Source organism: Eubalaena glacialis, chromosome 2, assembly GCF_028564815.1.
Source record: "Eubalaena glacialis isolate mEubGla1 chromosome 2, mEubGla1.1.hap2.+ XY, whole genome shotgun sequence".
NCBI lineage: Eukaryota > Metazoa > Chordata > Mammalia > Artiodactyla > Balaenidae > Eubalaena > Eubalaena glacialis.
This window is the reverse complement of record NC_083717.1, coordinates 145,693,026-145,720,316: the sequence shown is the minus strand read 5'-3', so window position 1 is coordinate 145,720,316 and position 27,291 is coordinate 145,693,026. Positions and strand designations below refer to the sequence as shown.

The following is a 27,291-nucleotide window of genomic DNA, read 5'->3' as shown; positions in this document are numbered from 1 at the left end:
TGGGTTTGTCATATATGGCCTTTATTATGTTGAGGTCAGTTCCCTCTGTGCCTACTTTCTGGAGGATTTTTATCATAAATGGGTGTTGAATTTTGTCAAAAGCTTTTTCTGCATCTATTGAGATGATCATATGGTTTTTCTCCTTCAGTTTGTTAATATGGTTTATCACATTGATTTGCGTATATTGAAGAATCCTTGCATTCCTGGGATAAACCCCACTTGATCATGATGTATGATCCTTTTAATGTGTTGTTGGATTCTGTTTGCCAGTATTTTGTTGAGGATTTTTGCATCTATGTTCATCAATGATATTGGCCTGTAGTTTTCTTTCTTTGTGACGTCTTTGTCTGGTTTTGGTATCAGGGTGATGGTTACCTCATAGAATGAGTTTGGGAGTGTTCCTCCCTCTGCTGTATTTTGGAAGAGTTTGAGAAGGATAGGTGTTAGCTCTTCTCTAAATGTTTGATAGAATTCGCCTGTGAAGCCATCTAGTCCTGGTCCTTTGTTTGTTGGAAGATTCTTAGTCAGTCTCAATTTCAGTGCTTGTGATTGGTCTGTTTATATTTTCTAGTTCTTCCTGGTTCAGTCTGGGAAGGTTGTGCTTTTCTAAGAATGTGTCCATTTCTTCCAGGTTGTCCATTTGATTGGCATATAGTTGCTTGTAGTAATCTCTCATGATCCTTTGTATTTCTGCAGTGTCAGTTGTTACTTCTCTGTTTTCATTTCTAATTCTATTGATTTGAGTCTTCTCCTTTTGTCTCTTGATGAGTCTGGCTAATGGTTTATCAATTTTGTTTATCTTCTCACATAACCAGCTTTTAGTTTTATTGATCTTTGCTATTGTTTCCCTCATTTCTTTTTCATTTATTTCTGATCTGATCTTTATGATTTCTTTCCTTCTGCTAACTTTGGGGTTTTTTTGTTTTTCTTTCTCTAATTGTTTTAGGTGTATTGTTAGGTTGTTTATTTGAGACATTTCTTGTTTCTTGAGGTAGGATTGTATTGCTATAAACTTCCCTCTTAGAACTGCTTTTGCTGCATTCCATAGGTTTTGGGTCATCGTGTTTTCATTGTCATTTGTTTCTAGGTATTTTTTGATTTCCTCTTTGATTTCTTCAGTGATCTCTTGGATATTTAGTAGTGTATTGTTTAGCCTCCATGTGTTTGTATTTTGTACAGATATTTTCCTGTAATTGATATGTAGTCTCAAAGCATTGTGGTCAGTAAAGATACTTGATATGATTTCGATTTTCTTAAATTTACCAAAGCTTGATTTGTGACCCAAGATATGATCTGTCCTAGAGTATCTTCCATGAGCACTTGAGAAGAAAGTTTATTCTTTTGTTTTTAGATGGAATGTTCTGTAAATATCAATTAAGTCCATCTTGTTTAATGTATCATTTAAAGCTTTTTTTTCTGTATTTATTTTCATTTTGGATAATCTGTCCATTGTTGAAAGTGGGATATTAATGTCCCCTACTATGATTGTGTTACTGTCCATTTCCCCTTTTATGGCTGTTAGCATTTGCCTTCTATATTGAGGTGCTCCTATGTTGGGTGCATAAATATTTACAATTGTTACATGTTCTTCTTGGATTGATCTCTTGATCATTATGTAGTCTCCTTCTTTGTCTGTTGTAATAGTCTTTATTTTAAAGTCTATTTTGTGTGATATGAGAATTGCTACTCCAGCTTTCTTTTGATTTCCATTTGAATGGAATATCTTTTTCCATCCCCTCACTTTCAGTCTGTATGTGTCCCTGCATCTGAAGTGGGTCTTTTATAGACAGCATATATACAGGCATTGTTTTTGTATTCATTCAGTCAGTCTATGTCTTTTGGTTGGAGCATTTAATCCTTTTACATTTAAGGTAATTATCGATATATATGTTCCTATTACCATTTTCTGAATTGTTTTGGGTTTGTTATTGTAGGTCTTTTCCTCCTCTTGTGTTTCCTGCCTAGAGAAGTTCCTTTAGCATTTGTCGTAAAGCTGGTTTGGTGTTGCTGAATTCTTTTAGCTTTGGCTTGCCTGTAAGGGTTTTAATTTCTCCATCAAATCTGAATGAGATCCTTGCTGGGTAGAGTAATCTTGGTTGTAGGTTTTTCCCTTTCATCACTTTAAATATGTCCTGCCATTCCCTTCTGGCTTGCAGAGTTTCTGCTGAAAGATCAGCCATTAACCTTATGGGGATTCCCTTGTATGTTATTTGTTGTTTTTCCCTTGCTGCTTTTAATATTTTTTCTTTGTATTTAATTTTTGATAGTTTTATTAATATGTGTCTTGGCGTGTTACTCCTTGGGTTTATCCTGTATGGGACTCTGTGCTTCCTGGACTTGATTAACTATTTCCTTTCCCATATTAGGGAATTTTTCAACTCTAATGTCTTCAAATATTTTCTCAGTCCCTTTCTTTTTCTCTTCTTCTTCTGGGACCCCTATAATTTGAATGTTGGTGCATTTAATGTTGTCCCAGAGATCTCTGAGACTGTCCTCAATTCTTTTGATTCTTTTTTCTTTATTCTGCTCTGCAGTAGTTATTTCTATTGTTTTATCTTCCCGGTCACTTATCCGTTCTTCTGCCTCAGTTATTCTGCTATTGATTCCTTCTAAGAATTTTTAATTTCATTTATTGTGTTGTTCATCATTGTTGGTTTGCTCTTTAGTTCTTCTAGGTCCTTGTTAAACGTTTCTTGTATTTTCTCCATTCTGTTTCTTAGATTTTGTATTATCTTTACTATCATTACTCTGAATTCTTTTTCAGGTAGACTGCCTATTTCCTCTTAATTTGTTTGGTCTCGTGGGTTTTTACCTTGCTCCTTCATCTGCTGTGTGTTTCTCTGTCTTCTCATTTTGCTTAACTTACTGTGTTTGGGGTCTCCTTTTCACAGGCTGCAGGTTTGTAGTTCCTGTTGTTTTTGCTGTCTGCCCCATTGGCTAAGGTTGGTTCAGTGGGTTGTGTAGGCTTCCTGGTGGAGGGGACTAGTCCTGTGTTCTGGTGGATGAGGTTGGATCTTGTCTTTCTGGTGGGCAGGTCTGCATCCGGTGGTGTGTTTTGGGGTGTCTGTGACCTTATTATGATTTTAGGCAGCCTCTCGGCTAATGGGTGGGGTTGTGTCCCTTTCTTGCTAGTTGTTTGGCATAGGGTGTCCAGCACTGTAGCTTGCTGGTCGTTGAGTGGAGCTGGGTCTTAGTGTTGAGATGGAGATCTCTGGGAGAGGTTTCGTGTTTTGATATTACGTGGAGCTGGGAGGTCTCTGGTGGACCAGTGTCCTGAACTCGACTCTCCCACCTCTGAGGCACAGGCCTGACACCCGGCCGTAGCACCAAGACCCTGTTAGCCACACAGCAAAAGAGAAAAAGGAAAAATATATATATATCATTGCTCCCAAAGTCCACCGCCTCACTTTTGGGATGATTCTTTGTCTATTCAGGTATTCCACAGATGCAGGGTACATCAGGTTGATTGTGGAGATTTAATCTGCTGCTCCTGAGGCTGCTGGGAGAGATTTCCCTTTCTCTTCTTTGTTCGCACAGCTCCTGGGGTCCAGCTTTGGATTTGGCCCTGCCTCTGAGTGTAGGTTGCCTGAGGGCGTCTGTTCTTCGCTCAGACAGGACAGGTTAAAGTAGCAGCTCATTAGGGGGTTCTGGCTCACTCAGGCCACGGGGAGGGAGGGATACGGAATGCGGGGCGACCCTGTGGTGTCAGAGGCCGACGTGACGTTGCACCAGCCTGAGGCGCGCCGTGTGTTCTCCTGGGGAAGTTGTCCCTGCATGATAGGACCCTGGCAGTGGTGGGCGGCACAGGCTCCTGGGAGGGGAGGTGTGGAGAGTGGCCTGTGCTTGCACACAGGCTTCTTGGTGGCTGCAGCAGCAGCCTTAGCGTTTCATGCCCATCTCTGGTGTCCACACTGATAGCCGTGGCTTGCGCCCGTCTCTGGAGCTCATTTAGATGGTGCTCTGAATCCCCTCTCCTCGCGCACCCCGAAACAATGGTCTCTTGCCTCTTAGGCAGGTCCAGACTTTTTCCCGGACTCCCTCCCGGCTAGCTGTGGCGCGCTAGCCCCCTTCAGGCTGTGTTCACGCAGCCAGCCCCAGTCCTCTCTCTGGGATCTGACCTCTGAAGCCCAAGCCTCAGCTCCCAGCCCCTGCCCACCCCGGCGGGTGAGCAGACAAGCCTCTCAGGCTGGTGAGTGCTGGTCGGCACCGATCCTCTGTGTGGGAATCTCTCCGCTTTGCCCTCTGCACCCCTGTTGCTGTGATCTCCTCCGTGGCTCCGAAGCTTCCCCCCCGCCACCCCCATCTCCGCCAATGAAGGGGCTTCCTAGTGTGTGGAAACTTTTCCTCTTTCACAGCTCCCTCCCAGGGGTGCAGGTCCCATCTCTATTGTTTTGTCTCTGTTTTTTTCTTTTTTCTTGTGCCCTGCCCAGGTACGTGGGGAGTTTCTTGCCTTTTGGGAGGTCTGAGGTCTTCTGCCAGTGTTCAGTAGGTGTTCTGTAGGAGTTGTTCCACATGTAGATGTATTTCTGATGTATTGTTGGGGAGGAAAGTGATCTCCACATCTTACTCCTCTGCCGTCTTGAAGGTCTCTCCCACAAACCACTTTTGACACGTTCATTCAGTCACAGCACTTTCTCCATACACTGCACAAACCTTTTTTTTGTGTTTTGGTTGTGTTTTTACCTTTCTTGAAATAATAAAGCATGATATGCCGAAAATGTTGCTTTTTTTCTTCCAACTTCAATATTAAAATGGCTACACAAAAATTCACCAATTTTGATGTCTTTTTGTAAATGCACGCTGATATGACAGCTGTCACATACAGTCTAACAAAATTGTTTTGAATGAAGTTAGAGAGAACTAAGTGCTGCTAGAGCCATCTTATCGAAGAAACCGAATGGGCCTTTTGGCCAACCCAATATATGGGTAAATCTTCAACAAGGAAGATATACCTATATAAAATAATAATGAAAATGAAGATGATGTTTTGTGAGGTTCTAGAAAAGAAGTAAAATTCTGACCAACAATGGCAGGTGAGTTAGGAAGGGGTAATAGAGTTAATGCATTCGAAGGTTATCGTATTATTTGAGAGGAGAATAAAGATATGAATTATGCGTAACTTTTACCAAGGAAAGTATGTGCGTTAAAATTTCTAGGGTAACTTCTGAAAAATAGAGATAGAGGGTGTCAATTCCAAACTGGTTGTGGAGAAAAAAAAAGACAAAAACAAACCAAACAACAACAAAAAACTCAATCTAAAAGAAGGTAAGACAGGACAAAAAGAGGTATAGAATATGGAACCAATAAAAATCACAAAATAAGAGGTAGATAGTTATCCATATATTTCAGTAATTACTAGAAAAAGAAAAAATATTTAAATGACCTAGTTGACAGAAAAAGATTTTCAGACTAGAGTAAGTACTATCTTTTGTTAAAGTACTGTTCATGGTGTTTTTGTTTTTTAAATCAAACCAACACAGAATGGTTTGAAGTGGAAAATAAGTTCTCTTGGCTGCAAGTCTTTATTCCCTTTCACAGAAGTAACTACTATTTTTTTCCATTTCCTTCCAGACGTTTTCTATATATTGTTCTCCAGACTTCTTTTTTTGTCCTCTCACTTTACAAGTGTTTGAACATTTTTCCATGTTAACATATATTGCTGTTATTTGTTCTTGTTAATAGCTGCAGAGTATTTTGTTGTACAGAGGTAACATTCATTTAATCCCTTATCGATGTACATTTAGGTTATTTCCACATTTTTTTGCTGTTGGAAACAGTGTTGCAGTGAACATCTTTGTATGTATTGTTGGGTATATAAAGTTTGATTAATAGTGCCAAATGGCTTCCAAAAAGCATGATCAGTTTTTCATTTTCACAAGCAGATTTGAAAATATGTTTCTCAATACTGTCTCCAAAATATATATTACTGGCAATTGTAAAACTTCTGCAAAACTGATGGGATTAAAAAATAGCTTTGATTTGCGTTTCTTTAATTTGAGAATAAGCATCCTTTATAAGTTTATTGGCATTTATATTTCCTTTACTATGAAATACCCATCCATCCTCTTTTCTTAGCCTGCTTTTGAAGGTGTGTACGAGAGTAGGGTTATTTGTGAAATACTTTTTGAAAGTTGATTTTGAAATTCCAAGATTCTTCTTTATCTCAGGATAATTTTTTATTATTTTTATGGAGTGCTTAGAAATGTCTGATGGAGAATACTAGTACTAGAAATTAGTTGGTGCAGTCCAAAGGATTCCTTTCAAAGACTTATAGCCAAGTTCAGAGATCCGGAATATGACATTGGTATCAGTTGTTATGTCTGGTTCTTCTTGGGCTAACTAACATCCATAAAATGGATGTCCAGAAAGTCTACTCTACCTTTGACTATGTTCCATAGAAATCAACAGTTCTTTCTAGATTTAATCTCTTCCTTGCTCTGATTTTGTTTATTTTTTAGTCCATGCTGTGTTGGCATTCTAATGATAGGGCACATCTCAGTAAGGTAGTTGTTCCTCTTTTGCTGGAAAGGAGGACATAGTAGTAAGTACTTTGCCAGGGTCCTGGGAGTTATTCAGCCTCCTCCCAGATACTTGCTTTCCAGTTGCCAGGACCCTTTTTTTTTTAAATTTTTAATTGGTTGCAGTTGGAAAGTCAGCTGGGGTTACGATGCAGCAACTCCAGAGATCACTTTCTGATTTTGGTTTAGGCTTCATAATGATGCCATTTCCCTTTATGTCTTGGGCCAGGCATTCCAGAAATTAGGATTGTCCTTTTCTTGCTGCAAACTGCCCTGTTGTTTGAAGCACTAAGTGACTCTTCCACATTATGGCTCATTCTTTAAGCCCTTTTAATTGATCTAGGTCAGCAGCTATTTATGTAGTTATAGATATTGGTTTAATTAATTAACCTCAGTATTAAATTCATGATCTACTACCATATTGTTTCAGGGAGGGATATGATGAATCGTATGGCTGCCTTTCATTTTGCCACAATCAGATTTTTAATACCTAGGACTCTTTTTGCTGTTGTTGTTAAAATCTGAGAGGCATATTGCTTTTAGTCATTTCCCAAGTACTATTTTTTAGGACCCATTTGATTACCAAAACCCTTAAGAGGATATTGAATCCAAGTGTAATCCAAAGGACCCTTATTATACACGAGGGGTGCAACCAGCTTACTTCAGTTCATTACCAGAGTGGGAACACTTAAGCCCTTTATGTCAACTTGCCAATAGTATCAAAAGGCCCTACAGTTCCAGTCTCTTACCTTCCAAGACTTCTACTCTTTCCTTATTATGTTTTTATAAATGTCTTAAGTGTGGCATTATTAGAGTCTTAACGCTATTTTGATGGACTGATTGTAGCAGAAGCATCTGGTAGCTAAGTAAACACTGACATTGGCTAATTGTATCCAGAGCTAAGAAATTGAAAGCAAAGACCAGACTTCAGAGTGACCCCAGATACTAAGGCCGTATCTTATAGAGTAGCATGTTTTGGGGAATGGGCTTCCTACTTCAGTTAAAAATTGTAGTTGAGGGTTGCCGTGTGCTGCTAGACAGGAGATGGCTTAGGAACAACGGAAAGCGGTAGAGTTTGTCCACCTTTAAAACTTGGTCTTCAGAATCTTGTAGTGCTTGTTACCCTTATTATTAGCAAATCTGTCTCTGAGTGTTAGCCTTGAAACACTGTGGTGAAGGCTGGGATCACTGAATGTGCCAAACTTAAACCCTAATACAGTGGTTTTTTCAAAAAAATTTAAAACATAAATCCCTGTGTCAATACCATCTAGAGGGACTTCCGTGGCTGTCCGATGGTTAAGACTCTGCGCTCCCAACGCAGGGGGCCCAGGTAAGATCGCTGGTCAAGGAACTAGATCCCGCATGCTGCAACTAAGAATCCCGAATGTGGTGACAAAGATCCTGCATGCCGCAACTAAGACCCGGCACAGCCAAACATAATAAATAAACAAACAAACCAACCATATAGAACTCTATAACTAATACTGCACTTTTCAGTTCTTTTTTACAGCTACCTCTCAGAGCTCAAGCCAGTCTTAAAAGCACTGAAAATATGGACTGGTTCCACTATACCATCTCAAACACAGAGCTACTGTCTTTCTTTCTTCCCTATGGATCACCTTTCTGGCTGAGGGGCCACTTGTTTTTTTCCTAGGACTATATGGTTGAGTTCCCTAACACACAGCTGCCCTTATCAGAGAAGAAGGGCAGAAACACCCACACATTCTGTCTCTGGTGGATTTTTCCCTTCCTATATAAGGACATACCCATCAGCCAGGGTTTTAGTAGGACATTCCTAGGAACCTTAGCCACAGTCACTCATGGACTCTTATTCTAATATTCTACTTTTAATGTGATTCTCCTGTAACTAACAACTGACTCAGTTTCCATGCTTCAGGTTTTCAAGACACCAAATGTGATTGGCTCATCCCATCTTTTAACGTCACTTGTCCCACCTCAGTGCGTTCAGCAAGTAGAAAACCACAAGGCACACACAGTTGGTCTTGCTGCATGGAGGTGGATTCTCTTAGGAGGGCTGTGGTCAGGCTGGCAGTGGTTAGTCCTTTAGAAAAAAGTGCCATTAGCACAAGTAGGAAAGTCCAAAGAGAAAATTGGTGTCTGAGAGAAGATGTGGCACCCTCAGGCGTATTAAGTTCAAGGTGCTAGCAAGGTATTCAGGTGAAAATAACAGGTACATAGTCAAAACTGCAGATATGGGGCTCTGTTCCTCAACTACTGTAGTTGACTGCTGGGGTATGAAGAATGAAACTTCTCTTTTTTGAGAAAATAGCTTCTCAAAACCCATTTATGCATGAACAACAGAGCTGGAACCTACAGGCCTGAGGCCTCTGAACTTAGTGGATTTTATGCTGTATCTCAGTGAAGGGTAACAGTGATCTGGTATCACCCAATCAGAAGAATGAAATAAATCCAAATTTCAAGTAATTTTGATGAGGCTGATGTAAGCCATCAAAGAATAGCTATATCTGTGATAAATAACTATTTAGCTTACTTGCCTTTCAGGATGAACTTCAAAATATTATCTTTATGTAAAACTGCTTCATGGTACAATTTCGGTTCATAGAAGATTCTGCCCACTTTGCATTAAAGCTTAAGACAATACTGTGAAATAGATATTTGAATAACATACTCAGAACTGAAGTTTATTCACTAAGTTGCGTATATTAAAGAAGGCACAGTCCCCAAACATCTGAGTTATTAATGACCTGTTCTTGTGAATTCTAGCTTCTAGCTACAATCATAAAAAGCTGTCGCTCAGTCTCAGCAAGACCCTGTCTTTCCTGGCAGAAAACCTCACACAGCTACTACTGGGAGCACAGTTGCGGTGTGGAACTCAGCTGATTTTCCTGAAGAATTAGTGTCTGTTACTCGTAGTTTTAATTCAGCCATATTATTTAAGAATTTAGACATCATTAAGAAGTTAGGCACCATTTGTGAAGTTACTCCTGTGAGAAAATATATTCTAAATCCTAGACTTAACTAAAGAATTGTTCAGCACAGCTCAGATATAAGACTTCTGTGCACATTTAAAAGTGATTAGGTAGGGAATTCCCTGGCAGTCCAATGGTTAGGACTATACGCTTCCATTGTAGGGGGCACAGGTTGTTTTTTTGTTTTGTTTTGTTTTGTTTTAATTAATTAATTAATTAATTTATTTATTTATTTATTTTTGGCTGCGTTGGGTCTTCGTTGCTGCAGGCTTTTTACTGTAATCTTCAGGAGTTATCCCATACTTCTGCCTCGGTTGATAATGGGGAACATGAAATTATCATCTATTTTGGATTATCTTCATTGATCCCCTTCTACTGGCAGATTATTTTTTAAATAATTAATTAATTTAATTAATTTATTTTTGGCTGCATTGGGTCTTCGTTGCTGTGCGCGGGCTTTCTCTAGTTGCGGCGAGTGGGGGCTACTCTTCATTGCGGTGCGCGGGCTTCTCATTGTGGTGGCTTCTCTTTTTGCGAGTGCGGGCTCTAGGCGTGTGGGCTCAGTAGTTGTGGCATGAGGTCTCAGTAGTTGTGGCTCGCGGGCTCTAGAGCGCAGGCTCAGTAGTTGTGGCGCACGGGCTTAGTTGCTCCGTGGCATGTGGGATCTTCCCAGACCAGGGCTCGAACCTGTGTCCCCTGCATTGGCAGGTGGATTCTTAACCACTGCGCCACCAGGGAAGTCCCTATTGGCAGATTATTAAGAAATTATTTTCTTCCTCACTTTTTAAGAACTGTATTTGGTGCTTGCTGAAATAAATTTCTAATGGTAAAATGTTGCCACTGTGCACTTATGTTTAAGGTATATGTAACCATTCATGTAATACAGGTTTTCCCATTTTTACAAATAAAAGCTAAATTTTCTTTAAAGATTTTTACTCAGATTTTTGTTAGAAAATTTTACCCTTATTTGATTTACCTAGTTCTTTAAAATTGTTAACACTAAATTATTTAACTGAATTATCAATTAATGTTAACATGAAAGGACTGTTGAAAAGAGTGACATAATGATTATAAATAAATTTGGTGTGTCATACCTAAATTAAATATATGTATAAACCACATCAGTAATGACTGGTTTTTTTAAAAGGTATTTTATGGCATAGAAAAATATTTAAAGCTTTGTTTTGGCTCTGAATTGAAAGTTGTAATATAAGGGGAAAATAACTCTGATTTGTGTGAGAATTTTATTTGTTTATTTATCTAAGGCCTAATTTCTAAGTTTTTCCTTCTTGGCCTTGTATGTTATTCTAAGATGACTTTAAGTTAGAGCTAGAGCTTATCTGGACACCACTGGTTTTTTTTTTTTTTTTTTTTTGGGAACAGTTTTTTGTTTTTTGTTTTTTGTTTTTTTTTTAAACATCTTTATTGAAGTATAATTGCTTTACAATGGTGTGTTAGTTTCTGCTTTATAACAAAGTGAATCAGTTATACGTATACATATGTTCCCACATCTCTTCCCTCTTGCATCTCCCTCCCTCCCACCCTCCCTATCCCACCCCTCTAGGTGGTCACAAAGCACAGAGCTGATCTCCCTGTGCTATGCGGCTGCTTCCCACTAGTTATCTATTTTACATTTGGTAGTGTATATATGTCCATGACACTCTCTCATCCTGTCACATCTCACCCCTCCCCCTCCCCATATCCTCAAGTCCATTCTCTAGTAGATCTGTGGACACCACTGGTTTTAAACCTGATGTTGTTTTACAAAAGACCATTACAAAACACTGTCTAATGAAAAATATCTTATGGTGATGTCCTAACAAGGAACACTTTTGTTTGTATCTTTCTTGCCTCCAACATATAGTAATATCGCTATTGCATTTATTATGTCAAATATTGTATTAAATGCACTACATACTCTTTCTCACAGCATTCCCAACTGAGGGACTTGCATAAACAGAAGCTTAGGGGCATGAGAATCTATTACAAAAATGGCCAGCAACTGGTATTACCAAAATGTAGGGAATGTTTCTGGAAAGTGGTAGATAAGGAAGCCAAACAGGTGGAATGAATTCAGATGATACTTTAATGGATTCAGCTGTGATTCAGAAGAGTTAGATTGCCCAAGGTTACATTGCCAGTGAATGGCTGAATCGGGACTTGAATCCAGGTATGTCTAACCCAGACCTCGAGCTCTTCTTCATTATATTGCATTTACATAATACAAATGCAATCATTTTATCAACTTCTAAACTCCTTTTACTGGAGTAAAACACTGTTTCTATGCAAAATGAAGTTTGGTGGTGACAGTGTCATTCTAGGCAGTATTCCCATATTAACCATAAAATTCCCATAAATAACCAATATTTTATTTTAATATAACTTTTTCTAGTTAAACAACCCAAATAGGTTTTTGGTAGACAAATTGGAAAATACAACTCAAAAAAGAAGAAAGCAAAGTTACTTTGAATTTTACTACCCAGACATAAACATTTTGTATGTTTTTGAGACATTTTTTTCTATATACATATGTACTTATATAATATATATATGATATCCCTTTTTCACTTAATATATCATGAACATGTTTTCATATCAAAACATGTTTTAACTGTGTTGTAATATCTATGACTGTACCATAAGTTATTTTACCATGCTTTCATTATTAAGTAACACTGTAGAGGATATCATCTCTGCATATCTTAAGAAAATAAATTTTGAAGTGAAATTATGAGTTCTAGGATTTTATACATTTTTAAGGCTTCTGGCTTTATAGAAAGAATGTACCAGTGTACATTCCCATTAAAGTATTAAGAATGTCTAATTCCTCATCTCTGATACTTATTGTGAAGTTTTCCTTCTTCCTATAGATAGAGACACAAAATGTAACATGGTGACCAAGTTATTATCATTTTATTTTTCAGGAGATGATTTTTCTTTGATTCAACAAGAGATATTTATGGTTAAAGAATGTAAGCATTGCAACATTGTTGCCTACTTTGGGAGCTATCTCAGGTAAAAAACACAAAAGCATCTACTCTGTATTTCATATTTCTTTGCTCCCACACCCCCTCCCTTTCATGTAAGTGCTGTTTTGTATATAAATTTTAAAAATTATTTGTCTGAAGTTTTAAAATTTCTCAGGTCTTCTTACTGTCTACTCTTTTATATTAATAATGACAGCTTCATTTATGCATTTATACCTTACCTGGCAACTTTAATGAAATACTATGAATGATTACAAGTAAGTGTTTTAGCTTATAAAACTGATCACATTCTAAACCACTTAAGGTGGGAACAAAGCTGAAATTAATATGCTTTTCTGTATCCTGAAGAAAGACTGCAAGGGCAATTTCCTGTTGCAATCTATCCTAAACCTGCAATGTGTCCTAAACCTGCAACGTATCCTAAACCTTTGTGTGCTGAAGAGTGACAGCCTTTCAAAGTATGTCAGTCGTTGAGAATTACTAACTAATATAATTTTCTTTCTCTTTCACGTTAGTAGGGAAAAACTGTGGATTTGTATGGAATACTGTGGTGGCGGATCACTTCAAGATATTTACCATGGTACTGTTAATTTGACTCCACATTTTAAAACTTTGACTTTAATGACTGTTATTTGACATTTCTAGTTAACAAGGGATACTAACAGATAGATTTACTGTTCTTCTGTCCTGCTCCTGGAGTATTAAGTAAAAGAAACCTAAATTTTATATTTTGTTGGTTATTCAGTTAAATTGCTGGAGCCTGAACTGAGAAATCGGAGAGTACTTGAACAATCCAGATTTTACTTTTCAGACGTAGTCTCTGGGAAGTCTTATGTAGTCTCTAGGGAAGTATTTTATCTACAAACAAAACTGCCTAAACTTCCTTGTAAATTAGAATTGAAATGCAAAGGGTGACTCTCACATAAAGCAAATTACATGTCTATCTTAATAATAACTTAAGCTGCTAACTAGGAAAACAATTTAGTTGTTGCTATAATATTTTTGTGTTAAAAATATATAATTTTAAGAATTTGGAGTATTTTATTTAGCATTATGTTAATTTAGACAACTTTCTGAATTGAATTTTCCCTTATAATACTATATTAGAATGACTATTCTCTTTTATTTTACCCCTGTTGTTGATTTTTAAAAATTATTGGTAGAAAACAGCTCTGTGCCACTTGGTTTAAAATTCTTTTCTATGGAACTTCCCTGGTGGTCCAGTGAGTAAGACTCCGTGCTCCCAATGCAGGGGGCCTGGGTTCAATCCCTCGTTGTGGAACTAGATCCCGCATGCATGCCAAGACTAAGTCCACATGCCGCAACTAAAACAAACAAACAAACAAAAGATCCCGCATGCTGCAACTAAAGATCCCACATGCCACAACTGAGACCTGGTGCAGCCTAAATAAATATTAAAAAATAAAATTCTTTTCTATGATTTTATGAAGAATTATCTTTTATATGAAGAATTTTTATCTAATATCAATATTTATAATTTTTATCCACACTTTCACAGAATGAGAACTCAAGGATATGGATTAATAAAACTATGCAGTGGGCATTTTTTTTTTTTACTACTTACCCTTTTAAATTGAAAGAATTGTTTTGAGACATTAATTTTATTTCTTTATGAAATTTCTGCTTTCCATTATTAAACCTGCTATTTATTGAATTAAATTGAATCTAAAAAGTATTCATCCCTGTAAATAATATACTAGATAGCATAATAATCAAGAACAACTACACCTATAATACCTGTTAATAAAGTGGTTTCCCTTCTTTTACTCCTATTTCATCAAGTTACTGTGAATCAAAATTTTATGTTCCTGAGTAGGTGTAGAGAACCAGTGATTAAAATATGTAGTAAAATATTTTCTTAAGTAAAGATTACATGTAAGTATATCTGATTTTGATTTCACTGTCAGCAAATACCACCCCGGATTTCAAATATTCTTTCATGATGTTGGAAGGCGTATTTCCAAAGCCCCTAGTTGGGTACTTGCAGAAGGATTTTATATTTCATAGGGAGAGATTTGGTTGTCAGAAGTGACCTAATTGCTTTTTGGATACTTAGGTAAGGTATTGGATCAAGCTCCTTGTTTCGATAGATATAGTAAAGAATTATGCTAAGGAAATAATATCTTGACTTTAAAAAAAAGTATATGATGCTTTTTAGTATATTTCAACAATCGATCCCTTTATGGTCCTCTAACTTGTGTATGTAACTGTAATTAATTATATATGTTTTTCTCATTTGGGGGCTTTATTGTTTAAAAAATTGTTCAGGATTGAGATCATGTCCATTGCTTTGTATAGAACATCCTGTGATGTCTAGTACTGTGCTTTGCACATTATGGGTGCTTAATATTTTCACTGTCCAAAGTTGTTACAGAACAAATCTTCCATTTTTTTTTTTAACATCTTTATTGGACTTATAATTGCTTTACAATGTTGTGTTTCTGCTGTATAACAAAGTGAATCAGCTATATGTATACATATATCCCCATATCTCCTCCCTCTTGTGTCTCCCTCCCACCCTCCCTATCCCACCCCTGTAGGTGGTCACAAAGCACCGAGCTGACCTCCCTGTGCTATGGGGCTGCTTCCCACTAGCTATCTGTTTTACATTTGGTAGTGTATATATGTCCATGCCACTCTCTCACTTCGTCCCAGCTTACCCTTCCCCCTCCCCATGTCCTCAAGTCCATTCTCTACATCTGCATCTTTATTCCTGTCCTGCCCCTAGGTTCTTCAGAACCATTTTTTTTTTTTTTTTTAGATTCCATATATATGTGTTGGCATACGGTATCTGTTTTTCTCTTTCTGACATACTTCACTCTGTATGACAGACTCTAGGTCCATCCACCTCACTACAAATAACTCAATGTCGTTTCTTTTTATGGCTGAGTAATATTCCATTACATATATGTGCCACATCTTCTTTATCCATTCATCTGTCGATGGACACTTAGGTTGCTTCCATGTCCTGGCTATTGTAAATAGAGCTGCAGTGAACATTGTGGTACTTGACTCTTTGAATTATGGTTTTCTCAGGGTATATGCCCAGTAGTGGGATTGCTGGGTCAAATGGTAGTTCTATTTTTATTTTTTTAAGGAACCTCCATACTGTTCTCCATAGTGGCTGTATCAATTTACATTCCCACCAACAGTGCCAGAGGGTTCCCTTTTCTCCACACCCTCTCCAGCATTTATTGTTTGTAGATTTTTTGTTGATGGCCATTCTGACTGGTGTGAGGTGATAACCTCATTGTAGTTTTAAATCTTCCATTTTTAAAGTACATTTAAAATTTTTCAACTTTACTATTTTTTTGTTTCCTGATTATAAGAATAATATATGCTCATGAGGAGAAGTCACCCAATGATTTATACAGAAGAAATTTTATAATTGTTTGTCATTTTTTAAATGTTTTTAATCTGTTGAATTCAAATGTATAATGATGTGGTCTCTTTTTTTCTTTCTAGTTACAGGACCATTATCAGAATTGCAAATAGCCTATGTATGCAGAGAAACTTTACAGGTACTACGTTTGCTTATGTAGATAGAAATGCAGTTCTAGTTTCACAATTGAAAATGATAAAATGGTGATCTGCCCAAAAGAAAAAGAGTAAACCAAATTTTTCTGTTAACCTCTCGTAATTCTGTAAGCCTAGTTATTTCTTTTGTGAATGAGTCCCAGAAATTCATTTAAGTTGATGCTGGTATACACAATGGTGATGTTTGGTGTTCTACTTTGTAGTGCTTAGCCCTCAGTTGCTGCAAAGCTGAGGAAAGCCATAGGTGTGAATTGTTTTTCATGAATGAATCACCAGACCTCAATTATAACAACTTGTCTAAGCTTTCCCTTCAAGTTTTATGACAGTAAAAGGAATCCTTTTGCAAAAGATATGAGTTCTCTTACCATTTCTCCCAAAATGAGAGTAAAGTTGCATAACAATAACCCAGAATGTTATCTGGAAATCTTTGTTCTGTGTAATATTAATAAGTGCTACCGTTATCAGAATCCTTTTTAGAAGCTTCTAAACATTGTATTAAGTCAAGATTTCTTTACTTCCTTATTTCACATCCTGTGAGCGCTTTTAGTATGTTAAAGTAGGTTATGAATCTTCAATAGGTATATAGAGTATGCAGCATTTCTTCCAATTTATTTTGTTAGTTCCTTGAAAGATTACTCATTGAAAAAATTAGCAGTTAATAATTTTTTTCATATACTTTAAGGCATTTAATTTAGGAAGCAAGATTAAGTAGTAGGGACTGTGTTTTTTATTTTGGCAATTCACAACTGATACTTGTTAATTGATGCTTCTATCTCTACATTTCCTAGATTGTGTAATTTGTTTAGAAGTGAAATTGATGTTCTATATGTTATTCTTCCATATTTTAGAAATTGGGAATTTGACCTGATTTAAGAGAAAGCTCTAGTCATTTCCAAAAGAGTTGGTTTCCACATGCTTTAAAATTTTATTGTTAGATATATGAAAGTAAACATATATATAAATAACTTATATTTCTGTAATATTTATATAACAAAGAAATCTGCTTTTTTGGTATCCATATAAAATAGAAACCTAATCATGCACTCAGAGCAGAAGATTGTTGACAGATTAGTGTTCTTTATGTTTTAATTTCCAAAGGTCACTGCCTCTTTAAGTAGTGGTCAGAGTACTGAATGGAGGTAGAAAACAAAACAAAAACTTGTGTTTGCAGTCTGGCCCTGGTATATGACCATGATCTCATCTATGGTTGTAGTTCCCCAAGTATTAAATGAGGCTGTAGAAGGGATGACCTCCAAGATATTAGTTCCAATTTTAAAATTCTCTTATGCTGACAAAGTTCCACATCTAGTGTCTGTCAACCGGTGAATGGATAAAGAGGCATGGTTTATAAATACAGTGGAGTATTATTCAGCCATAAAAAAAGAAATCCTGTCATTTGTTACAGCACAGATGAACCTGGAGGACATTATGCTAAGTGAAATAAGCCAGGCACAGAAAGATGAATACTTGTATGTAGAATCTAAAAAAGTTGAACTCACAGAACAAAATCCTCAACTTCCACCTTAAGAAACTAGAAAAAGGTGATCAAATTAAAGCCAAAGTAAGCAGAGGAAGGAAATAATAAAGATCACGGTGGAAATCAGTGAAATAGAAAGCAGAATAATATGCAAAAGATCAATGAAACCAAAATCTCATTCTTTAAGAAAATCAATAAAATTGATAAACCAGATTATCAGGAAAAATAAAAAGAGAAGATGCAAAGTACCAATATTTGGAATGAATGGGGGGACGTTATGACAGAATCTACAAATATTAAAAGGATGACAAGGATATTTAGTAGCCAAGGAATATTATGAACAACTTTATACCAAAAAAGCCTGCAGTTTAGATGAAATGGAAATGGACAGTGTCCTTGAAAGGCACAAACTATCATAGCTCAATTAGAAATCATCTGGATAGCCCTCTATCTATTCCCACAAAGAACAGTCCAAGCCAGATGATGTCATGGATAAATTCTACCAAACATTTAAGGAAGAAATAATGCCAATTCAACACAAACTCTTCTAGAAAATTGAAGAGTAGAGAATACTTCCCAGATCATCTTATGGGTCAGCATTGCTCTGAAACCAAAATCAGACTTTACAAAAGAACAAAACTGTGAACTAATATCCTTCATGAATGTTTAATAGATACAAAAATTAAAAAGGAAAGTAAAAGGTTAACAAAGGTAATCCAACAATATATAAAAAGATAATACATCATAAACAAGTGAGGTTTATCCTAGAACGCAGTGTTGATTTAACATTCAGAAATCATTTCAAGTAATTGATTATATTAGCAAACAAAAAGAGAAGCAAAACCATGTGATCATCTAAATAGACACACAAAAAAGCATTTAGCTAAATCCAACATTTATTTCTGATAAAAATTCTTAGCATACTGAGAAAAGAAAGGAACTAATTCAGCCTGCTAAAGAGCACCTATGACAAACCTATGACTAAACCATGTTTAATGGTAAAAGACTAGATGCTTTCCCACAAAGGTCAATGTGGAACAGAATAGAAAGAGCAGAAGTAATTCCACGCATATATGGCTACTGATTTTTGACAAAGGTGAAAAGACAATTCAAAGGAGAAAGGATAGTTTTTTCAATAAATGGTTCTGGAATAATTGAACATCCATATACAGACACATGAACTTTGAACCACGTTTCATACCATGTGTAAAAATTAACTCAGTACTAATCACTTAGATCTAAATATAAAACCTCAACCTAGAACTTCTAGAAGAAAACATAGAAAATTTTGCAGTCTTGAGTTAATAAAAGCCTTTTCGGACATAACACAAAAAGCATGATCCATAAAAGAAAAACTTGGCAAATTTGACTTTGTCAAAATTTAAAACTTCTGCTTTTCAAGACACACTGTTAAGAGAATAAAAAGACAAGCTACAGGCCAGAGGAAGATATTTGCAAAGTATCAATCTGATTAAGGACTTGTATCCAGAGTATATAAAGAACTCTCAAAACTCAATAATAGGAAAACAACCACCAAATAAACAAATGGACAAAAGATTTAAACAGATGCTTCACCAAAGAAGCTGTATAGATGGCAAATAAGGACATGGAAAAGATGCTCAATATCATTAGTTATTAGAAAAGTGTGAATTAAAACTACAATGAGATACCACTACATACCAATTAGAATGGCTAAAATTAAAAAGACTGACCTTCGGAAGGTTGGTGAGAATGTGGATTAACTGGAACTCTCATACACTGCTAGTTTCAATGTAAAACGGTACAGCTGCTTTGGAAGACAGTTTGGCAGTTGCCTAAAAGTTTAAACTTGTACCACCATCTGATCCAGCCATTATACTCCTAGGTATTTACCCAAGAGGGAAAAATCATACAAATACTTGACATAAATCTTCAAAGCAGGTTTATATATAATAGCCAAAAGCTGGAAACAACCCAGCAACCCAAATGTCTATCAACAGGTGAATAAATAAACAAATTCTGTAATATCTGTACAGTGGAATGCTACTCAGTAATACAAAAGAATGAAATATTGATAACACATTAACAAGGAATGTCAGATTAATTATTGTGAATGAAAGAAGCCAGATGAAAAAGAATATACTGTATGATTCCATTTACGTAAAACTCTAGAAAATTTTGAAAGTATTTATAGCAACAAAGTATATCAGTGTTTATGTGTGGGAGGAACTTTTGGGAGTGATGAATATGTTCATTATCTTGATTGTGGTGACGGGTGTTATAGTAAAATATTTCTGATTTTTATCAGAAAATGAATTCAAAAGTCTTAAAATAGAATAAACATTGATTAATAAGAAGAAACACATCTAGGTGTTTTCCCCTCAAATAAAGGACATTCTAGTTTTTCTTATTCAATAAGATGTTTAAGTAGAAATTTAGATGTGAAGTTTGTAGTTTTGCTAATGCATAATTTTTTTTTTAAACTTCAGGGTCTTGCCTATTTGCATACTAAAGGCAAAATGCATAGAGATATCAAGGTAAGTTTATTTAACTCAATTTAAACTCTGTGTTTAAGACTCAAAGGCATAGAGAACAGACCTGTGGTTGCCTAGGGGGAGGGTGGTGGGGGAGGGGAGGACTGGGAGTTTGGGATTAGCAGATGCAAACTATTATATATAGGATGGATAAACAAGGTTCTACTGTATAGCACAGGGAACTATATTCAGCATCCTAAGATAAACCATAATGGAAAAGAAGATTAAAAAAAAAAAGAATGTCTCTATGTGTATAACTGAGTCACTCTGCTGTACAGCAGGGATTAGCACAACACTGTAAATCAACTACACCTCAATAAAAGAAGAATAATAATAAAAAATAAATTCAATATGTTTAAATTGATAATTTTATTGAAAGGAATTTTATGATGCTAATTTAATGGTATTTGTATTTTTGTTTTAGGGTGCAAATATTTTATTGACAGATCATGGTGATGTAAAATTAGGTATGTTATTTCAAATTCCTAAAATTTTTTTTCAAAAAATTTTAGTATAATTTTAAATGAGAATGACATTATACAAATTTAATATTCACATGAAGAGCCACAATAACGTTCATCTTTTGACCCAGTAATTTTACTTTATTCAGTTTAAGGAAGTTAATCCTAAAGATAAAAAATCCATATTCGCTAAAGTATTAATCATAACATTATTTATAATAGGGAAAAAATGGAAACATAGGTCTAGCAGTAGAAAAACTGTTAAACTGTGATAAATCAACTTATGGAACATTATTCAGTCATCAAAATTAATAGTTTAAGAAGAATAAGAGTAAAATCCCCTAATGTGTTAAATGACAAAAATGAACTATATGAGTCTTTAGTTTTTTACAACCATGTTTAACAGCAATAAAAGAAGTTTATACATAGAAAAAGGGACTTTTAAAAATAGCACCAAAATTCTAACCTGGTTGTGTTAGAATAAAAGCAATCCAGGTGGATTTTTTTTTTTCCAACTTAACTCAAGGTACCTGTAATGGAAATTTTTTTATTATCTGTGTTCTTAATACAGTATGTTTTCATTCTAATAAAGTACCAATAAGTTATTTTCTTTTAATGATTATGTTTTGAACTAAGCAAGAAGAGATTTAGGTATTCAATATATATACATTTCTTTAGTATTACTATCTGAATTATTAATAATGGCATCCCTGAGTGTGAAATATAGAAATGGTGGTGGTTTTATTGAAAACCAAAGTTTTCTGTTCTGTTTTTTTCCCCACCAGCTGACTTTGGTGTGGCTGCAAAAATAACAGCTACCATTGCCAAGAGAAAATCTTTCATTGGCACCCCTTATTGGTAAGATATTATTATAATTGAATTTTGTGCATTTTTATTTCTTCAAGGTTAGTGATCAGCATTGTTGCTTAGTAATACAATTCATACTTGACTGGAGTCTGGAGACTTGCATGTTCCTTGACACTATCATAGGTCTGATTGGGTTAGGGAATTTTGGTACTCATTTCCATTGTCCAGCTTTCCCTGTGTTAAAGTGCTAATAATTCCTACTGTCCCTCGGATGCTGTGTTGAGAGGACTCATAGGTAGGAGATTTTCAAAAGAAAATTGTATTACAATCTTTTGCATTTTATTACACTTTCTTTGGTATTGCTTCTATTTTAATCTAGGACTTCACTTTCTTGTTAAAACTCATGCATCCTACACTACCATTAGTCCTCATCAGCCACCCTGCTTCTAATGCATCCTACCAATTACTAACAAAATAATCTTTCTAAAACACTGCTTTCGTTAATGAAGTTAGATAATTGAAATATAATAAAAAGCCTAGTAATAAACCTTAATGTGTAAAATAATGAGTATTATAAAAAGTGACATTTAAAGTTTATGTGAAAGATTGGATTCTTTAATATACAGTACTTGGATAATTTATTATTTGGAAAGAATTTTAAAGTAGCTCCATACTTCATACCTAACGCCAAAATAAATTGTAGATGGAACCTCAAAGAGTTATTGATCAGGGATGATATTTATACTAGATTTGATGTGTTCAGTCTTTTTATCTCATTAGCAAGTTTTTATATAAAGGTTTTTTTTTTGCGGGGGGGCTGCGTTGGGTCTTTGTTGCTGTGCGCAGGCTTTCTCTAGTTGTGGTGAGCAGGGGCTACTCTTCGTTGTGGTGCGTGGGCTTCTCATTGCTGTGGCTTCTCTTGTTGTGGAGCACGGGCTCTAGGCGCACGCGCTTCAGTAGTTGTAGCACGCGGGCTCAGTAGTTGTGGCTCGTGGGCTCTAGAGCGCAGGCTCAGTAGTTGTGGCGCACATGCTCAGTTGCTTCACGGCATGTGGGATCTTCCCGGACCAGGGCTCGCACCCGTGTCCCCTGCATTGGCAGGTGGACTCTTAACCACTGCGCCATCAGGGAAGCCCTATATAAAGTTTTAAAATTCACATTGCTAATACTTTTTCTTTAAAAATAAAATTCACAAGTTATACAATAAAAATCCTCACTTCGATTTTCAAAAGTTGTGTATGGAAATAGTTAAATATAAAGATGAAACCAAAAGAACTGTCGGTGACTGACTGCTTCAAGAGTTGAGTAAGCCTTTCTTGGCATAAAAGTATAAAACATTGCTAGATTTGTTTGATAGATTTAACTACATGAAAATTTAAAGCTTCTATATGTCTACCAGCTTAAACAAAAGTAAAAGGCAAGTAACAAATCAAGAAATAAAATATGACAAATTAGGTTTTAATATCGTTAATATATGTTCTTAACAATTCAATAAAAAGAATGTTTCTGCTAATTAGAAGCAGTTATTAAAATATATGAAATCTCATAAAATATGAAAATTGTTTCCCCCAGTGATGACCAAAACTGTACATTAAATAAACAATGATAATCTTTTCTATCAAATTAAAAAATATTTGGAATCATGGGTAATACCTATGACTATCACTAAATATTTGGCAGTGAAAGTGGAAGTTAGTAGAACAGTTTTGAAGGATAATTTGGCAGTAATGTTTTCCAAAAACCTTAAGCAATGTTTATGTTCTTTAGTCTCAATTCTGCTTGTAGTAATTTATCAGAGAGGAATAAATTGATATATGAAGAGCTTTATCACATTACTTTAATAATGAAAAATTGAGAGAAAGTATGCATATGTAACAGGAATTATAAGGAAATTATGTACAGTCATTCAAGTCAATGGGATAAGTTGCTGATATTAAAAATCATGTTGTAAAAGATGAATGGTTAGTGGATAGGCTCATGACTGTTGACAACAGTCCTGGTCAATTTGGCGCTCAGTTAGCCACCACTGATTCTAGTGGGCACAGGAGATGAAATCTATATGTTTTCTCTGGATTCCAGCTCAACTTCCTTACTCTGTGAAACTTGCCTGTAATCATCTTGTTCCATGGTGATCATTTTCTTCTCTTTAATCCTGTACCCATTATTATGTATGTAGTACTTGCATGTAGCATGTACATCTACATGTTGCATTTTTGGTATAGGTGTTTTATATCCTTAACCACACTTAAGTTGAGAGACATTGTGTTATATAAGTTTGTGTAACCTAAGTGCACATACAAACAACTTCTACCTTGTGGATATTCAACATAAATAAAAAATAATTTAAAAATTATAAACATTCAAAAAATAAAGAGTATTTCCCCTGAGCAATATCATCTATGCTTTATAACTTCAGATGCCATCATTATACACCATTGACTCCCAAATAGATAACTCCAACTCAGCTACTCAATTGACCTTCAGTCTTATATATACTCAACAGTTGTTTGATAATAGCACTACTTCAGTATCCACAAGCATTTTATACTCAAATCAATCTCTTCAGTCAGCCCCTTTCATTCTATCCCCCTGCCACTGCCTTTGAAAAGTCCTTTATTTTTCCCTTGTGTTTTTCAGATAGTCTTCTAACTCATCTACCTGATTCTGGTTTCACCTCCTCTCACACTATCCTTCATGTTGCCATGAGTTTTATATCATAATTAAATCTTTCATTTTTACAGTAAAGTTTAAACTTCCTTATATAATCAGTAGACCATTCATTATCTAGCCTCTGTGTCTGAGGTTTATTTTCCGAATACGTTCTAGACCCTCTCAAACTGTGATGAATGACCTTGTTTTATTTTTTTTTCATTTTCTGTCCATCACAGACTAATACATTTATAAAATAAATTAAAAATAAGTTACTAAAAAAATGATCATTTATCTGGATGAGAATACCTACTCTCAGTTTCTGCACTTATCACAGACTGATAACAAGCTGTGTATGGCCCCATACCTATCTGTAGATCATACATTGAGTAGCACTGTCCTATCACCTTTCCAGGTGTTCTGTGCTCTCCTATCCCCCTGCATTTGTACTTGTTACCTCTGACTAAAATGTCCAGGTTCCTCAAGCCCCCTTAGCTCCCTCCTAATTCATTCTATAAATCTCTCCTCCTTTGGGAACTTTTCTCTGACCTTCACAGAGATTTAGGTGTTCTTTTTCTTTTCCCGTGTTATAAAACAAGATTCACAAAACAGAAACTAAAGTAAGACAAAACAGTTTTTCCTCAGAGCAACAGTGTTCAGAGGAGAAGATTCAAGATTTTTAAATAATAAGTTTTAAAAGAGTGTATCTGTGTATATATGTGGTCTTATATTAAGTTTTTTCAGTAAAGTTTCTTCTTTCCTAGTAAATGCCTCTCAGCCTCTTTCCCTCCAAGAAGTCTAGTGAATATAACAAAGAACAGATTTCATACCATTTTTTAAAAATAAAAACGTTATATTAATTGATTCCTTCTAGGATGGCCCCAGAAGTTGCAGCAGTAGAAAAGAATGGTGGCTACAACCAACTCTGTGATATCTGGGCAGTAGGAATAACAGCAATTGAACTTGGAGAACTTCAGCCACCTATGTTTGATCTTCATCCCATGAGGTGTTCTCAGTATTTACAATTATGCAGTTACTAGTAAGGTCTTCAGGGAGAGTGAAATATTCATAACTTGGGCATTCCAAGCTCATTTTAAAGTATGTTGAAATAGTGAAAGTGTTCTGAGAGACTTAGGGATAATCTCATCTAAAACCTGATCTCTCTTGTATTGCTACTTCTAAGACAACATAGAGTGAATCATCTATACTGTCTGAAGCGTAAAACAAATTTCCTTTAAAAATCATACTAGGATATAGTAGTTATCATTAAAAAAGTCTTTTTAAGTCTTTGTTTATTCTTCTATTAATTAAAAATGGTTTTTTTGTCCTAAGTGGATCTATAAACAGATGATAGAATGCAAATGAGGTTTTTTTTCTATTCTCATTTGATTTTGTTTCTTTTTACTTTGTCTAGGGATAAGGAGCAGGTAGATGCTTAGTATAATCATTTATATTTTAGAGTATATTATCTCAGAAAAAAATATTTGAGAGACTGTGAAGGGGTTTTTAATATTTGAAGGAAAAAATAAATTGGGCTAAAATTTAAACTTTTAATGTAAATAGTATAAAGTTAAAAAGAAAATCAACAAAATAAGGAGAGTATTCTCCTAACATATGATAGCAGATTACTATATATTAACGTAGGTAACTCATTCAAAGACTCTAAGAGCAAAAGATAAATTGTTCATGAGCAAGTACCAGATACTAAAGAAACATGGAAAACTATTTAACCTCACAAGTACCTAAAGATATATAAGTTAAAAGATATCTGCTTTTAGCTGAAATGCTGTTAAGTACAGGCCTTTAGGAAAATAATTTAGATGTTATTTGTTATGGGCAGTAAAAATGTTGCACTGATTCCACTATTGGGAAAGTTATACTTAGGAAATAATTCAAGAAAAGAAAAAGCTAAGAATTACTCACTTAGGGATTACAGGGAAAAATCTAAATGTCCATTCGTTGGTGAATTGTTAAGCAAATTATTTAGCAGTTAAGGGCAGCTAATATATATATATAAACCAAAGCAACATGGAAAATTGATTATTAGTGAAAAAAGCAGAACATAATATTACCTATTATAATAATTTAGTAATTGGTTAATATTTAGGTAAAGACTGAAAAAAAAGCAGAACATTTTAAATAATGTCTTAAGGTGGGAGGAATCAGGCTTTTTTTCTTTTAATGTTTTCCTTTATATATGAATCATTTAATTTTTAAAAAGAGAAAATATCTTTGGTATTTAAAAAAAAAAGACTAAGGAGTTTACATGGAAATACGGGGTTTTGTAGGAAATACTGAAATAAAACTTCCTTCTTAAATCCTCCATCCGTCTAGCCCCATAGTCCATTAAAAAAATTGGTCAAAGGTAAATTCATCGAGAAGGAAAGTCCTCTTATAGGTTGATTTCTGTATCATTCATAACAAGAGAATATGGAAAATTATTGTCCAAAAGGGGAAACAGACTAGGAAGTGGGTATAATTTGCCTATTCACCCAAAATAATTGTAGAGGCTAATCTTTGGTTAAACATACAACCTAATGTTAGAGTAGCATATCATCTCTGTGTGTTACAGAATGATATACAATTATATAGACTTGTGCTTAAGATATAACACTAGTTATATATGTAATGGTATGGTAATAAAAACCTTCTCAAACATTTGGTCGCTTTGCCATGTGAATAAGAGCTTGTTGGAAACTTAAAGATCCTCTCTGTAACCAGGAGAAATTTTTCATAGGGTATCCAAAATATAAAATATTAATTTCCATATTCCATATCAGTTGTCATGAGTACCTGCATATGTAGTAATCTTGCATAAATTCATTACAGAATATGATGCTGATTATTAAATGTAATAATAAAAGTGTTTTGTATTGCTCTTTAACTGAACTTTTTATTCCAGGGCCCTCTTCTTAATGTCAAAAAGTAATTTTCAGCCTCCGAAACTAAAGGACAAAACAAAATGGTGAGTTATAGAATATATATAGATTTATAGCATTTTATGGCTGAAAGGGACAGAGGTTCAATTCCCTTATTTTAAAAGTGGTGAAACTGAAACCCAGAGGCATTAAACAGTTTCCCTGAAGTTACACATCTAATTTACTTGCAGAGCTATTGCAAGGATCTAGGTTTATTTTCTGGTCGGTGTTCCTTTATAATGCACTTCTCTCATAAAACTCTGAGCATTTTATTAGTTTTTGGCAGCTTGAATAGGAGGTGTGGTGAGGAAATGATTTGAAATGAATATATTAAGATTTTGGAGATTCATATTTTGCCCTGTATTCCTTTACTTCCATTAATTACATGTTGACTTCCATGAGAAGTAATAGGAGAAGGTTTCCCAGATACAGTGACATTTAAGATCAATCCC

General features: G+C 35.3%; 1 protein-coding gene across 1 annotated transcript in view; it reads left to right on the top strand.

Moving 5' to 3' along the window:
* Positions 1-27,291, top strand: part of MAP4K5 (mitogen-activated protein kinase kinase kinase kinase 5) — a 155,393-nt gene that overhangs the window by 57,172 nt on the left and 70,930 nt on the right. Inside the window, exons 4-11 of the mRNA XM_061182518.1 lie at positions 12,394-12,484; positions 12,972-13,036; positions 15,943-15,998; positions 19,960-20,007; positions 20,429-20,471; positions 21,251-21,323; positions 24,796-24,927; positions 26,824-26,886. Coding sequence (XP_061038501.1) covers positions 12,394-12,484; positions 12,972-13,036; positions 15,943-15,998; positions 19,960-20,007; positions 20,429-20,471; positions 21,251-21,323; positions 24,796-24,927; positions 26,824-26,886 — 571 coding nt within the window. The remainder of the gene's footprint in view (positions 1-12,393; positions 12,485-12,971; positions 13,037-15,942; positions 15,999-19,959; positions 20,008-20,428; positions 20,472-21,250; positions 21,324-24,795; positions 24,928-26,823; positions 26,887-27,291) is intronic.